General features: G+C 33.3%; 1 protein-coding gene across 9 annotated transcripts in view; it reads left to right on the forward strand.

Moving 5' to 3' along the window:
- Positions 1 to 13156, forward strand: part of Epha6 (EPH receptor A6) — an 806211-nt gene that overhangs the window by 537637 nt on the left and 255418 nt on the right. For all 9 annotated transcript variants that reach the window (XM_063224791.1, XM_063224793.1, XM_063224792.1 and 6 more), the window contains 3 exons: positions 5990 to 6098; positions 7558 to 7628; positions 10595 to 10720. In XM_063224791.1, coding sequence (XP_063080861.1) covers positions 5990 to 6098; positions 7558 to 7628; positions 10595 to 10720 — 306 coding nt within the window. The remainder of the gene's footprint in view (positions 1 to 5989; positions 6099 to 7557; positions 7629 to 10594; positions 10721 to 13156) is intronic.

A 13156-nucleotide genomic window follows, 5' to 3' on the forward strand; every position in this document is an offset into this window, starting at 1 on the left:
AAGAACACCAGCTAGCTGTCTGTTTAGAATATCTTTTCTTATTTTTTAATCTTACTTGCTATTGGTCAACTGCATTTCACATATTTGAGGCTATTTAGCTAATTCCAAACAAATGTGATGTGTACCTGAATGAAGACAATAGCAGTGAGAATTAGAAAGAATGGAGATGAAACTTAGGAATAGTTGAAAGGTAAAAGTGACAGAATCAATGAGTAACTGGAGAGCAAAGGAAAGAATTATGTGATGGTCAACTCCAAAACTGCATATGTAGACATCTCTCATAATGCTATATGGAAGGGGTGATTTTACTCTCCAGAAGGTGGAAAATATTCTGAATATTTTAAAAATATTCCTTGAAAAATAAGTTTTGCACTGCTTAATGTGGAGAATGATTGGCAAGAGACACTTTGGAAAGGCAACTCAATAGAAAGTCAGAATATTTATCTAATCATCTTGGGCTGAAGCTTGACATTAGGCTGTGTAATGAACATAGTATGAAATAAGGCATGATGAAAAACTTCGCTTGGGACTTACAATTGCAGAAAAATCAAAATGATGCTTGCTTTTAAGACCTTATGTCTAATGTGGTATCATCTTCAAAGTTATAAGTATTTTCTTCTAAGATGAATATTTCCTTAGCTTTTATTTGTTCCACTAATTGCTGTCTACCTGAGCATGTGTTGTTGAGATCATTCAGATTAAATAGTATACATACTCAACAGTACCAATATTAAACAGTATTAAATAGTGTGGTACTATATAATAAATAGATCAAATATTGTGTGTGTGTGTGTGTGTGTGTGTGTGTGTGTGTGTCTTACAAGGTTTCATATAAAGTTTCTTTGCTGTGTGTCTTACATATATGACTTGAAAGGGCAATTTATGTATACTGATTGCAGAAGGAACTAAACTTAATTTGGTCACTAGATATTGATCATCTATTTATTTGCTGATAATTAGGGTGTATAGAATATATAATTTTGGTAAAATTCTGACACAATTTACTTTTGCGGATAACATTTTTAAAAAATATTCTATTGAAAGAATTATGTTACTGCTGTTTCCAATAATTTTAAGAAGTTGTTCATAACAGAAAAGAGTTAACTCTAAAAAGCTATTTCACAGAAAGTAACACAGAATACAAATAACAGATTTTACTTTGAAATGTAAATATAAACTAGAATAATCTTGATTACAGACAGGAAGACAAAATCATATGCCTCCACAGAAGAAAACTCTGATTAAAAATAGCCAAATTGCTTTTTCACACACTCTCCTAAAGACATGATATCTATTTTTTGTAAGTATTTTTATTCCAAGCAAAGAATTTCACTTTTTCTCTCTAAATAGAAATTATTAAGTGGACCTCACTTTATGATGTCATTCTAACTTATGCCAAGCATTGGTGAGGTGACATATCCTTGCTTAGGAACAGTTTTGCACCAGTTTTTTGGACAATTGCTTCCTCTTAAGAAAGTTTAACTTTTGTCTACAGCTATACCACCCTGAACGCGCCCGATCTCGTCTGATCTCAGAAGCTCAGCAGGGTTGGGCCTGGTTAGCACTTGAATGGGAAGAAAGTGTAGTTTTTTTAAAACCATAAATCATTTTAACATGTTAATTTTTTAAAGAACATGACCTCTTCTACTAAACAAAGGTAGATCTCCAATCAGCTAGTCCTAAATGTATTTCATTTTTTATCATGGACTTGTTTTTGCTTTTGTTTTTAAGTAACAAATTAATAGAACTACATACAAGGACTGGAAGAATTTAAAGTTACATTTTTTTTATTAAATCCACTTGGTCTATAACAAATGGTTCATCTAAGTGTCTATTGAAATGAATCAAAGTAGCTGTAGCAAACAATATCCCTTTCTCTAGCTCCTCCTTCTTTTAAACATATTACATATATTTTCCACATTGTCCAGTGCTGTTTAGTGAACAGTAACTATGTCTGTCTTGCTTATCACTCTAACCCTAGTATTTACTTCAGTTCCTGGTATGTGATAGGTACTCAATAAATATTTATTGAATTAATTAATTCTTAACTAGTTTTGTATCTCTGAGCTTAACCTACTTAGTTTGGTAAAGTATAAAAGTGTGAATTTCCAGTAGCTGTTGTACATAGAACAATTGAATTCTGATGAATGTTGGATACATTATTTTCTCTCATTGTATAGCTATATTCAAAGCAAGTCTTCCTCACACATTAGGAGAAGATGGAAATATGGATGATTCCTAGAATAATCTAACCATCCTGTACAAATCATTCAGTGCAAATAATTATTCAATTCATTCACTCAAAAACACATTTACTAAGATTCTACTTTGTATCAAGTCCCATAGACTAGACACTATATTAGTTTACTAGCATTATTGAAGAAAATTATGACATAATAGGTGGCACAAAACAATAGAGTACAGTTTTGAAGTCCAAAACATGCACCCTCTAAAGACTCTAAGGGAGAATTCTTCCTTGTCTCTTCCAGCTTCTGGTGTCTCTAGATGTTCTTTGACTTTTAGCTACATGAGTCCAGTCTCTGCTTCTGGCTTTACATGGCCTTCTCCTCTTTCTCTTTCTATAAAGACACTTGTCATTGGATTTGGGATCATGCATATAAGCCAGGATAACTGGGATTTTATTTACATGTGTAAATTCCATGATCAGAGGGCATGAAGAGACTTAATTCACTACACATAACATAATAAATGCATTTCTTGCTCTAATGGAATTTGAATTCTAGTAGAAAAGACAGGTACCAAATAAAGTACTTTTCAATAAGCTATGATTGTTTTCTTTGTAGAGGTAGTTTAAAGGTCTATCAGAATGGTGGGCTAACTTAATAAACATCCTGAAAAAACTTTCCAGATGACATTATATTTATAAAATAGGACTAAAGAGGAATGAACCACTAGAGAAAGGTTGGCTCAGCCAAGTCACTAAAAGAAGTTTGTCATGATTAGAGAATGATATGATAGGACTAGGGACATATGATAGAGACATTTGTAGAGAGTTAAAGTCCCTGGAGTTTATTCTGAGGTGAAGTCAGAGCTCTGTGAAGGACAAACACTAACACCATAAAAGGAAGAAAATCCATCAGTATCAAGGAGTGTGTCACAGGTATTGGGTGTTTTTCTTATTTCTGTGTGGCAAATCTTATTTTTTCCAATACTTGTGGCCAGTAACATAAAATTCTTCTAACTAATTGCGACCATAATATTTAATTCAGCATTCTAAAATTACTGATATGAAACCAAGGCCATATAAGGCTATGATTGTGCTAGGAAAACAAAAGAGCTGTGTGCAAAAATAGGTTGAATAGGGGCAAAAATATGGCCATTAGCATTGGCTTGAGAAAGGCAAATCAGAGTTGATTGCCAGCTTTCTGTGTACAATGTATGTGAATTTAGGCAAGAGATGTAGCCACTTAAACTAGGAACAATAGGACCTACCTGTCATAACCTTTTGATAATGCATTTGAAGCTCTATGAATTGTGCTAGGAATAAAATTTACCATCAAATAAAGCATAGCAGTAATGATAAAGAACATAATCTTATTGATATGTTTCAAATCATTCCCAACTCATCCTGGGTATCATTTAAGTGCTTCATTAAACAATCTTATTTTCAGTTGATGGGTTATTTGTATATTTTATTATCCCAGAACAGTATTTAGGATCTTTAGCATACAAATCTAAGAATTGTAAAGAAATATTTATTTTTCAAAATGTTACAATTTAATATTCTGTTTTCAAATGAAATTTTAACGAGAAGTATATGTGCAGTTAATTACAATTATGTGAAAGAAGACATATTAGTAAAACTGACAATGTAATAATTATTAAAGTCAACAAAATTTTCTATAACAATGTAGTCTGATTATCAACGGGCACTGAATTACATAACCTTATTTTCCATCTGGACTTTTAATACATAGTCTCAGTAAATTACTAGTTACTTGACTACTCTGAAAATACAATGCAAACTCTCAAACTTATATCTTGTAAATATAATGGTTGCTGTGTAAATAATGTTTCCTTTTTAAAATGCCATCTTATCAGGGGCTGGGGATTTAGCTCAGTGGCATAAGTGCCTGCCTTGCAAGCAGGCAGTTGTGAGTTCGATCCCCAGTTCCAATAAAAAGGAAAAAGATAAAAAAAAAAATTGCCATCTTATCTTCAAATTTTTAATGTTATTTGCTATACCATCAGTTTCTTAAAATTTGTTGTTTAATAATTTTCAGTGAGAAAATGTGACATTTTGTAGCAGAACATTAATTCCCAAGACATCAGTGATATTTTGAATATTAGGAAATTCCATCAAGAACTGCTAAAATTACTTACTGGATAATTTACACCTATTTAATTTGTCCCTGCACAGATTATGAGCTAAAACTCAACACTGCAATAAATTGCCTGAAAATATGTTAACTATATGATAGTGACCAAAATATAATTACAAGTTTTAATAAATTTCTTTTAGTGGAAAAAGATTTGTTTTTACTTACATTAAGATTTCTTTAAAAGTCTCTTTGCTATAACTGGTTTCTTACTGACTCAACAATTGCATTTAAGGTTCATATATTTTCTAGTGGCTATGTTATTTTCATGAGGATGTTATAGTTCTGGGTATATAGTTACACATAGTATTACATTCTTAATTAATAATTGAATAGTACATACATACTTAAATAGTACATACTTAATTCCCACAAAAGACCAATTTCTATGGAAGCCTTGAAATTCCCAAGTTTATTAAGTTTTATGGCATAAAATTATACAGTTTGCATTTTGATTATATACAGAGTCCACCAAAAAATGTATACACACTTCAACAGTTAACTGTATTAATAAATGTCTAGAACTTAATGTCTATCATTCTGAGTACTTCTTGTAATTGCAGAGGTCAAAGTTTACTTATATTAATTTCATGTTAATAAAGTTACTATTAAGTGGTTATACTATTTTTTCCTGATGTTTACGTTTTTTGACATATTACTGTCTTTAATCTAGTTTGCTCTCTATGATTGCTGAGATCAATGGATATTATCTGTAGCAGTGGTGGCAAACCTAGGGCACATGTGTCACAGTGGGCTACTTATATCAATGAGTTTGAAAAACTTGGCCATCACTGTTCCAAACCAATCAGAATTTTATTATAGGTTTCCTTCAGGTTAAGTGGTATTGAAAGATCTTCCTGTTTAAATAGTATAGAAAATTGATAAGAATTACTACTGTGAACTACGTATAAGAAGGGGAGATCAAACAAAAATTTGGAGAACTGAATTTTGTTTTAGCTCTGTGAGAGCAAGTTCTTCAAATGCTCTCTGCTTCTGTCTCCTTACCTGTGTTCTGAACCAATTTTTCATTCTATTTAATAAAAAGTATATCTCATTAAAAATTCTGCAATGCAAAAATCAAGAAATATTAATAACATAATAGAATTAATATATTTTTTAAATTCTTAGAATATTCATGTGCCTTTTATTTCTAAAGAAACAGGCCTTTAAAATATCACTTTTCAAATTACTGCCTAATATCTCAGCACCTATTATTTTTCAACATCTGCTGTGGAGTTGAGAATTTGGAATTTTAATGTTTGAATTTAGTTCAACAAAATCTATAGAAAGTCATTCTTCCCAGCCCCCAAAACTGTAAAGTCATTTTATTGGCAAAGTTATTTTAGAGGAAATAAAATGAGAAATTATGTAAAACAAAGTTCATTAGTCCATCTGTTAATTTAATTTCATGACACAACCTTCATCTTAAAATGTAGGGTATCTGGAATCCATTATACTTTTATAAGAAAAAAGAAAGGTTTATGCTCTGACTTCAATTATCAGACCAAATGTATTTATTTTGGGTTACCATCCTACATGCCAAGTAGTGAATAAAGGCCATATATGTTGGAGTCTTGGTTTCATTCTGTTGTAACATAATTTTTTAGCAATGTCACCAGAGCAATTTTAATGTGATGTCTGTGTTTCAGCTTCGGACATGGCGGCAGAACAAGGGCAGATTCTGGTGATTGCCACCGCGGCTGTTGGGGGATTCACTCTCCTCGTCATCCTCACTTTGTTCTTCTTAATCACTGGGAGGTAACGGGAACATACTAGATTCTTCCAAGACTTGTGAATGACTACTTTTTGTATACACTGTGTATTCAACTGCTCTAAACTTCATAAAACACATCAAAGACGAGTGGGATGCTGGCTGGATTCTGGGCTGAGTGTCAGCTTTACACTGCAACCTAAGCCCCTCACTAGTCATAGGTAAAAGCAAGTCCCTGCAGATGGACTCATGGAAATATTTGGTTAGTGTAGTTTAAAAACTATGAATCAAAAATTTGCTATCAATGAGTTAATTCTGAATTTTTTTCTTTTCTATAATTATAGAATGAAAAAGATTTTTCTTAGAACAAGTTACATTACATCCTTTAAAACAGCTCACTAATTAGCATTTGATTAGTTGGTTTCATAAATCTGGTATTTCACCACTGTAGAGAAATATGGATGAAATTCTAAAGTAATGACAAATTCAACAGACCACAATACCAAGATTTGAATTCTGACAAGTAGAAGTGCTTCACACATCTGAACCTTAGCTTTCTCTTTTTGCATAGTCTTGGTCTGATAATGTAGTAAAACCATTTATTGGCTCTTAAATATATTAGAGGATTATTGTGAACCAGATTATGACAATTTAGAAGAATGAAGATAATATGTAAGAAATTGTCTCAAAGCTTACATAATATTTCTTACATTACCCTTACTATTTAGCCAAGACTTTTGTCAGATTATTCCCCTAAAAAGAAAATGTATGCCTCTTAGACATCAATAGAGTCACAATAAAGTACCTTATGACTTCTAGATAATATGTGAATATGTATACTACAAAATACTAATATTATGATTTAAAGCTGCAGTCGAAATGCCAGTCAAGTTATATATATTATAATATTCAGATTGTCACAGAGGTTGAAGCAAAACTCTCAACAATTGTGATACACACTGAAGATGTGTTCTGTTCAGCCAGTTGAGATGAGCAGTTTTATGAATTGTCAAATCATATAGATATTGGTGAATTTCATGTTGAAAAACTCATGGGAACCTGTTATCTAGCCAGAGAATAAAATATGCCTCTACCAAATTTCAAATATTAAGAAAGAAGCTTTATGCCATTTATCACTAAAAGTAAAAGACAATTTTTTAAATTTCTGTGATTCTGACACAAAATCAATTTTTCATTTTCATTTTTAGTTCTTTTTACCTACTCTGGTCAATGGAAATCATATAATAAAGGAAATGATAGTTATAGTTGATTATAAAATAGTTTGTAAGATTCCTATCTTTTGGATAAATCTATTTGAAAGTATTTTATTCTCTGAAGCCAATTTTGTTATGCCTCAAAAATTTTCTGCAGAATATTTTCATATTATAAAGACTTTAAATTAGTTTTTATGATAAAAACTTTCTCCCTAGATGATATATTTTTAAATGGTTTTAGTTCTTATCTTGCATAATTATTAAAATAAGTTTTCATTTACTTCTATCAAAGGTGTCACTGGTATATAAAGGCAAAAATGAAGTCAGAGGAGAAGAGAAGAAACCAGTTACAGAATGGGCATTGTAAGTAATGCAGTGACTTTTTTCCATTACTATTTTATATTCCTCACCACTTCAGGAGTTCATTTCAAATTGTATCTATTGAGTTGGGAAAGAAAACCTTTCAGTGTTAAAGCTTTCATCTGCTTCCAGGTTTGTTTGTAGAAATTGCACCTGCTTCTCATTACCTTTTTCCCAATTCTGATTGCTAGAAAATACAAGAGACTGAATAATATGTGAAGACTAAAAATACGTGGTGATTGATTATATCTTGTTATTTATCATTCATAATGGTTTCTGAATCACAGAAAGTTATATTTAGCAGAGCATTAGATATAGAGATATTAAGGAAACTATTTCTTCTTGTAAGGACTGTCATTTGAAACATATAACAAAGCAATTTACAATTCATTAACACTAAAAAAAGAGTATCAGCTCTTTAACTCTTAGAATATGTATGAAATCCTTGCGCTGACTACAAGGTTATATTCGTTTGAAGATCTCTCCTCGATCAGGCTATAATTACCACTACAGTTGGTTTGATAATTGCCATGCTCTCCTCCCTAACACCCACCTCCACTTCCACCTCCACCTCCAAATTGCAAACTACTTTGCCAAGACAAGTTCTCTATCAGTGAGTCACTGAATTAACAGAAAAAGATGTTCACTAATTAACCACAGCACAGAGATGATACATGAAACAACTTGTGTAACTGTTTAAACACATCATTTATTTCCTATTAAGCAAAAGGTATAAGGGACTTTCCAATCCACATCACTCTCCAAGGGAGGGAAAGGATTTAAGTAGGATCTTACAAATCAGTGGGATAGATTAGAGCAATTTCTGACTCCTATGGTTAAGTTGGAGGACTATCTGCATTATAATATTTCACTCCTAGTCCTCCAGGTGCTGACTCAGATGACAGAGGGTAGGGTTGAGGCACATAATTTGCAACAGCTCTTCAGCATTGTTATTCTGTAAAGCAAATATGAGTTCTACCACACAGACAGAGCTCAGACAACCAACACTCGGCATAGGATGGTCTGGAAACACTGTAAAACAAGTTGCAGGAAGATCCAAACACTTGGACAGGTGACTTATGCTGGACAACTTTAATATACACTGCAGGGCACTTGGTACTGAAGAAAAAGATACTCCTGAGATATTTATGATCTGTTTTCTAAGTAGAAGTTTAGCATGAACTAAACCAGATTGGCTTAGCAAAAAGCAATCAAAATCATCTGAGGTAGCAAAGAAGCTAAAATAGAAAAGGCAAATGGATGTTTAAGAAGGCAGAGATAAGTGAAATCGAGTAACAATACATTCAAAATTAAAACTAAGCTTGGATATTTTTCCCTATAATACATAATTTTGTTTATAAAAAAGAAAGTGTTACTAACTAATCAGTTTATTCTACAGAAATGTATCACTTTAGAAAAATGAATTATTTATTAAAACTGCATGCATTAGTAAATGACACTTGTTACTATCTGTGCCTGTCTTTGCAACATGTCTATTTATCTGATTAGATGCAACTAGTCACCTACTAGTAGCTGCTAGATTTGAGCTTATAGAGCTCAGTGTGAGATCATAGCTCTTAAGTTTTAAAAAATCTATCAAATGGAATAAAAAACTGAAGTACAGATTCTCATTTCTTTTTTCATTATTCCTGTAACCTAAACTTTGAAAAGTGAAGAAAAGAACAGTATATTAAAGTCAGTTTCAGGATAAGTATACCTGGAAGTATGCTTTTCTGGTGCTATTTTGAGAAATACTAATTTTCTCTGTGCAGATCAAGCACTAAGATAGTGGACAGAGTTTAATAAATGAAGGCAATGAGCATAGAAGAATTAATGAAGCAAATTACTGCCAATAATGGGCATTGCATCACCTACTCTACGTTTATCATATTACTGTTTGTTTTTGAAATTTTCTTTCAAAAGCATTGTTTCTAAGGAGACCCAAAAAACAGTTAACTCTGGATTAGTATGGCTTTCCATTTCTGTGAAGCAAGTATCATGCCTTCTGCAATAAATTTAGCATTGGCCACTTAATCCATACAAATTCACATTCAGCTGTGTTCTTATTACCCATAAAACTAGATCTGAAAAATTTGGCAATATCAAAGAGTGAAGTGAAATGATCTGCACTCCACACACTAGCAGTCTACAGTGGTAAACAGGAATTGAGGCAGAAAACAAGAATATTTGCAGTGTAACTCGTGCTGATACTCACAAGTGAATGGGCAGCCATATATTCATGTTTCCTAAGGATCTGGATTTGAGCTGTCCCTCAAACTGTGAGCACTAGCACAATTAGCTCCACTAGGAAAAGCAGCAACAGCTACAAAACCCATGACAAGAGTTGGGACTTTGATTTTCATCCTTCCTAGCACTATAGACGAGCTCAACTTTCTAGGTTTGGCCATGGAAGCAACTGTGAGGGCACAGAAAAGGGCCATTACCTGCAGTGACCTTCCCTGTGTCTGCGCCACACATTTGCTCTTTCTTCTAGATTTTCTGAGAAGAGGTGGGGGAACTACAGTACCAGGGCTTAAGACCAGGAACATCTAGTACCTGTGAATACAAAGGATGCAGGAGGAACTTTAAATAGCTGGCTAATAAGGGATTGACGCTTAGGCCTCATTTTCTACCTTTCCTTAGCTAAACCAGATGTGAAGTGTACGGGTCCTTCAGTGGATGAGTAAGCTGATTTTTAGAGAAATAAAACAGGTATTTTGTGAAACCTGTCAGCTCACTCTCTGTGGATCTACATAATTTTAAATTAACTTTGAGATAAGTAAATGTTTGATCACATGTAATCAAAGCTTTATTGAGGGGAAGGATGAGATAGGGTAATAGGCCAAGAGGAATTTGAATATGTAGGCAAACTTCCTACTTACATATGTCACTCCTATAAAAACTCACAAACTGTACAATTCTATAATAGTCTAAGCTAAATCAGTCTGTTTTTGTTGTTGTTGTTGCAGTACGCTTCCCAGGAATTAAAACTTACATTGATCCAGATACCTATGAAGACCCATCTCTAGCTGTCCATGAGTTTGCCAAAGAGATTGATCCTTCAAGAATTCGCATTGAAAGAGTCATTGGGGCAGGTAAATGTAAAATCTAGACTTTTGAGCATATGATTCCATAATGAATTTACAGTGTAATATTTTAAGTCTTTGCAGTTTCAGAGATTGAACATTTTTTAAAAATAGAATTATATTTGTCATGTTATTCTTTAAGGTGCCCCTATTCAGTTTCCAAATTGAGAAATTTCATAAGTTATTTTCAATCCTATAGTCTTCCTTCATAATGAAGAGAAATTAGAGTAACAGTGTACTGTTACTGATAATGTATTTGGAAAATGCAATTTTGAGAGCTTGTCATAGGATTGTTACAGATTTACTCAAGCCCCACCGTCTACAAACACATATTGTACTCTAATATTCCTAATGATGATTTTGATGATCTTGATACCAAGAGGTGTTCTGAGAATCACTGAGAGAAACTTGGTTCAATATTATTTTGTTGGGCTTTGGATATAGCTCAGTGGCACAGCACCTGCTGGCAAGCACAAGGTCCTGAGTTTGATGCTCAGTCATTTTAGTATAAATGTCTATGTCATTTTAGTATAAATTAATAATTTTCCCTAACTAGAGTTTTTCAGTATTCTACATATTTTATTATCCAAATATTCTGGATACAAAGCATTATAAATTAGCACATAAAATATTATGCTATAGATCACTTAGGAAAGGGACTCAGCTGACAAAACAAGGGTCTACAGAATAAAGATTTTAAGTCCTTGACCAAGGTGAGTAATCAGTGCTGTTAGAGGGGCTCTCGTTCAGATCTTTAAGGACTGAATTCTTTATTCCTTGCATTGCCTTTGCATAGCACTTCTTCGTCCTCTGAATGGACAAAGTTGAGTCACCAGCACATCTGCCATTTAGTCCATATGAGAAAAAAAGAGTTCGGCCTATTCATCTTTGAGGCAAGAAACTCAAAACTGCAAACACATCTATTAACATCCCAGTGTTTTAAGTCCATTATACAGACACACTTACATAGAATCACTGACAAAGCAACTTAGTATGCCGCTAAAAAGGCAGCAGGAAGGGGTGAGAAAGCATGTCTTCCTAAAATAAAGAGGGAGACTGGATCCTGAAGAAGTTACATACAGGCCTCTTGTGGATGCTGCATATGTGTGATCTTTGGGAGAGAAGAGAGTAATGGTGGTTGCAGCATAGTTGCAGTCCGTTGTCATATCTTTGCAAAAATACAGTGGCTTGGTATTCTTTGTCCTTATCCAAACTGCTTCATAGAAGGTCAATCTGTATAATTTACAGAGCCCAGGGAAAAATAAAAAGGCAATATATTAGTTTAAAAAATTTAAGAATTTTAATATGATAACAATAGAGCATTAAACCAATTGCAGAGGTCCTCCAAACTCAAAGGTGGGTGTAACTGTACTGGTCATACGGCCAAGAAGCTAAACCTGTTATCCAGATATACAGAAGACCAAGTTTACCTCAAGATTTCCAGGGATAATTGGAGAGAGCCCTTGCTGACCTCATTGTGTTCTCTGTGCACAGCTGATCATCACATCTTCTGTATGGCCAGGTGTCCCTCTGGAAGCTAGCACAAGGGTCCTAACAAAGCAAAGAGGCTGCCTTCTCAGGAAGATTAAGAACCTGGAGTAGAACCAGATTCTCTCTTCTGCTGAGCAAAAAGCACCTCAATAGGCATAATTGCAAATAGTGAGTGCATTATATTCATTTAGTTTAGGGGTTCTCTTTGGACAGCTGAAGAATAGCGAGGAGAGGAGGTTGAATAGTTTCCATTGTACGCTGCATGATATGTCCTTACATGCTGCACTATTCAGTGCTCATGGACACCATAGAATGCTTTTCTGTTATAGCCTTTTGTGAATAAATTAAATGTCAACCTGTGAAATCATAAAGTAGAGATAAAGTAAGGTATCTGAGAGATAAAGAGAGATAAAGTAAGGTATCTGAAGTTTAAACAATATTAAAAAATTAAATCTTTCCTCGGTATTTGGGATTTTTTTTCCTAACCAAAGTATAAATTTTTCTCTAAAAAGAGCATAACAAATTTTGCCAAAGCAAACAATGACTACTAATGATGCTATTTTAATATCACATTCCAATTGTTGTCTAAATTCCAGTTGTAATAGGATTTTTCTCACTTGGAAAAATCAGATACTCAAGTTATATAGCCAGTAATATAATTAGTGTCTATTTTATTTCTTTACTCTTCTTTCACTACTTCAACTTTCAACAATGTGCTAAGAGTCCTTTTACTATCTCTTTTTGGAAAAATTTGAAAATGAAAGTGCTTTTTGAGAGAAAGCTGTTGTAGCCTATTATTTCTCTTTTTGTCAATCCCCATTAGTAATTAACTCATTCGGGATGTTTTATTCTAAAACTTCTTGTGTAAAAAAGCAAAAAGCGTGTGAGTATATGCACATTTCCCACAGCAGCAGTGTGGAGCAAGCATTGTTCAGTCTAAGGGTGAAATTGGCT

This window comes from Cavia porcellus, unplaced genomic scaffold (assembly GCF_034190915.1).
Source record: "Cavia porcellus strain 051 isolate PalLab524CR breed Dunkin Hartley unplaced genomic scaffold, mCavPor4.1 scaffold_15, whole genome shotgun sequence".
Taxonomy (NCBI): Eukaryota; Metazoa; Chordata; class Mammalia; order Rodentia; family Caviidae; genus Cavia; species Cavia porcellus.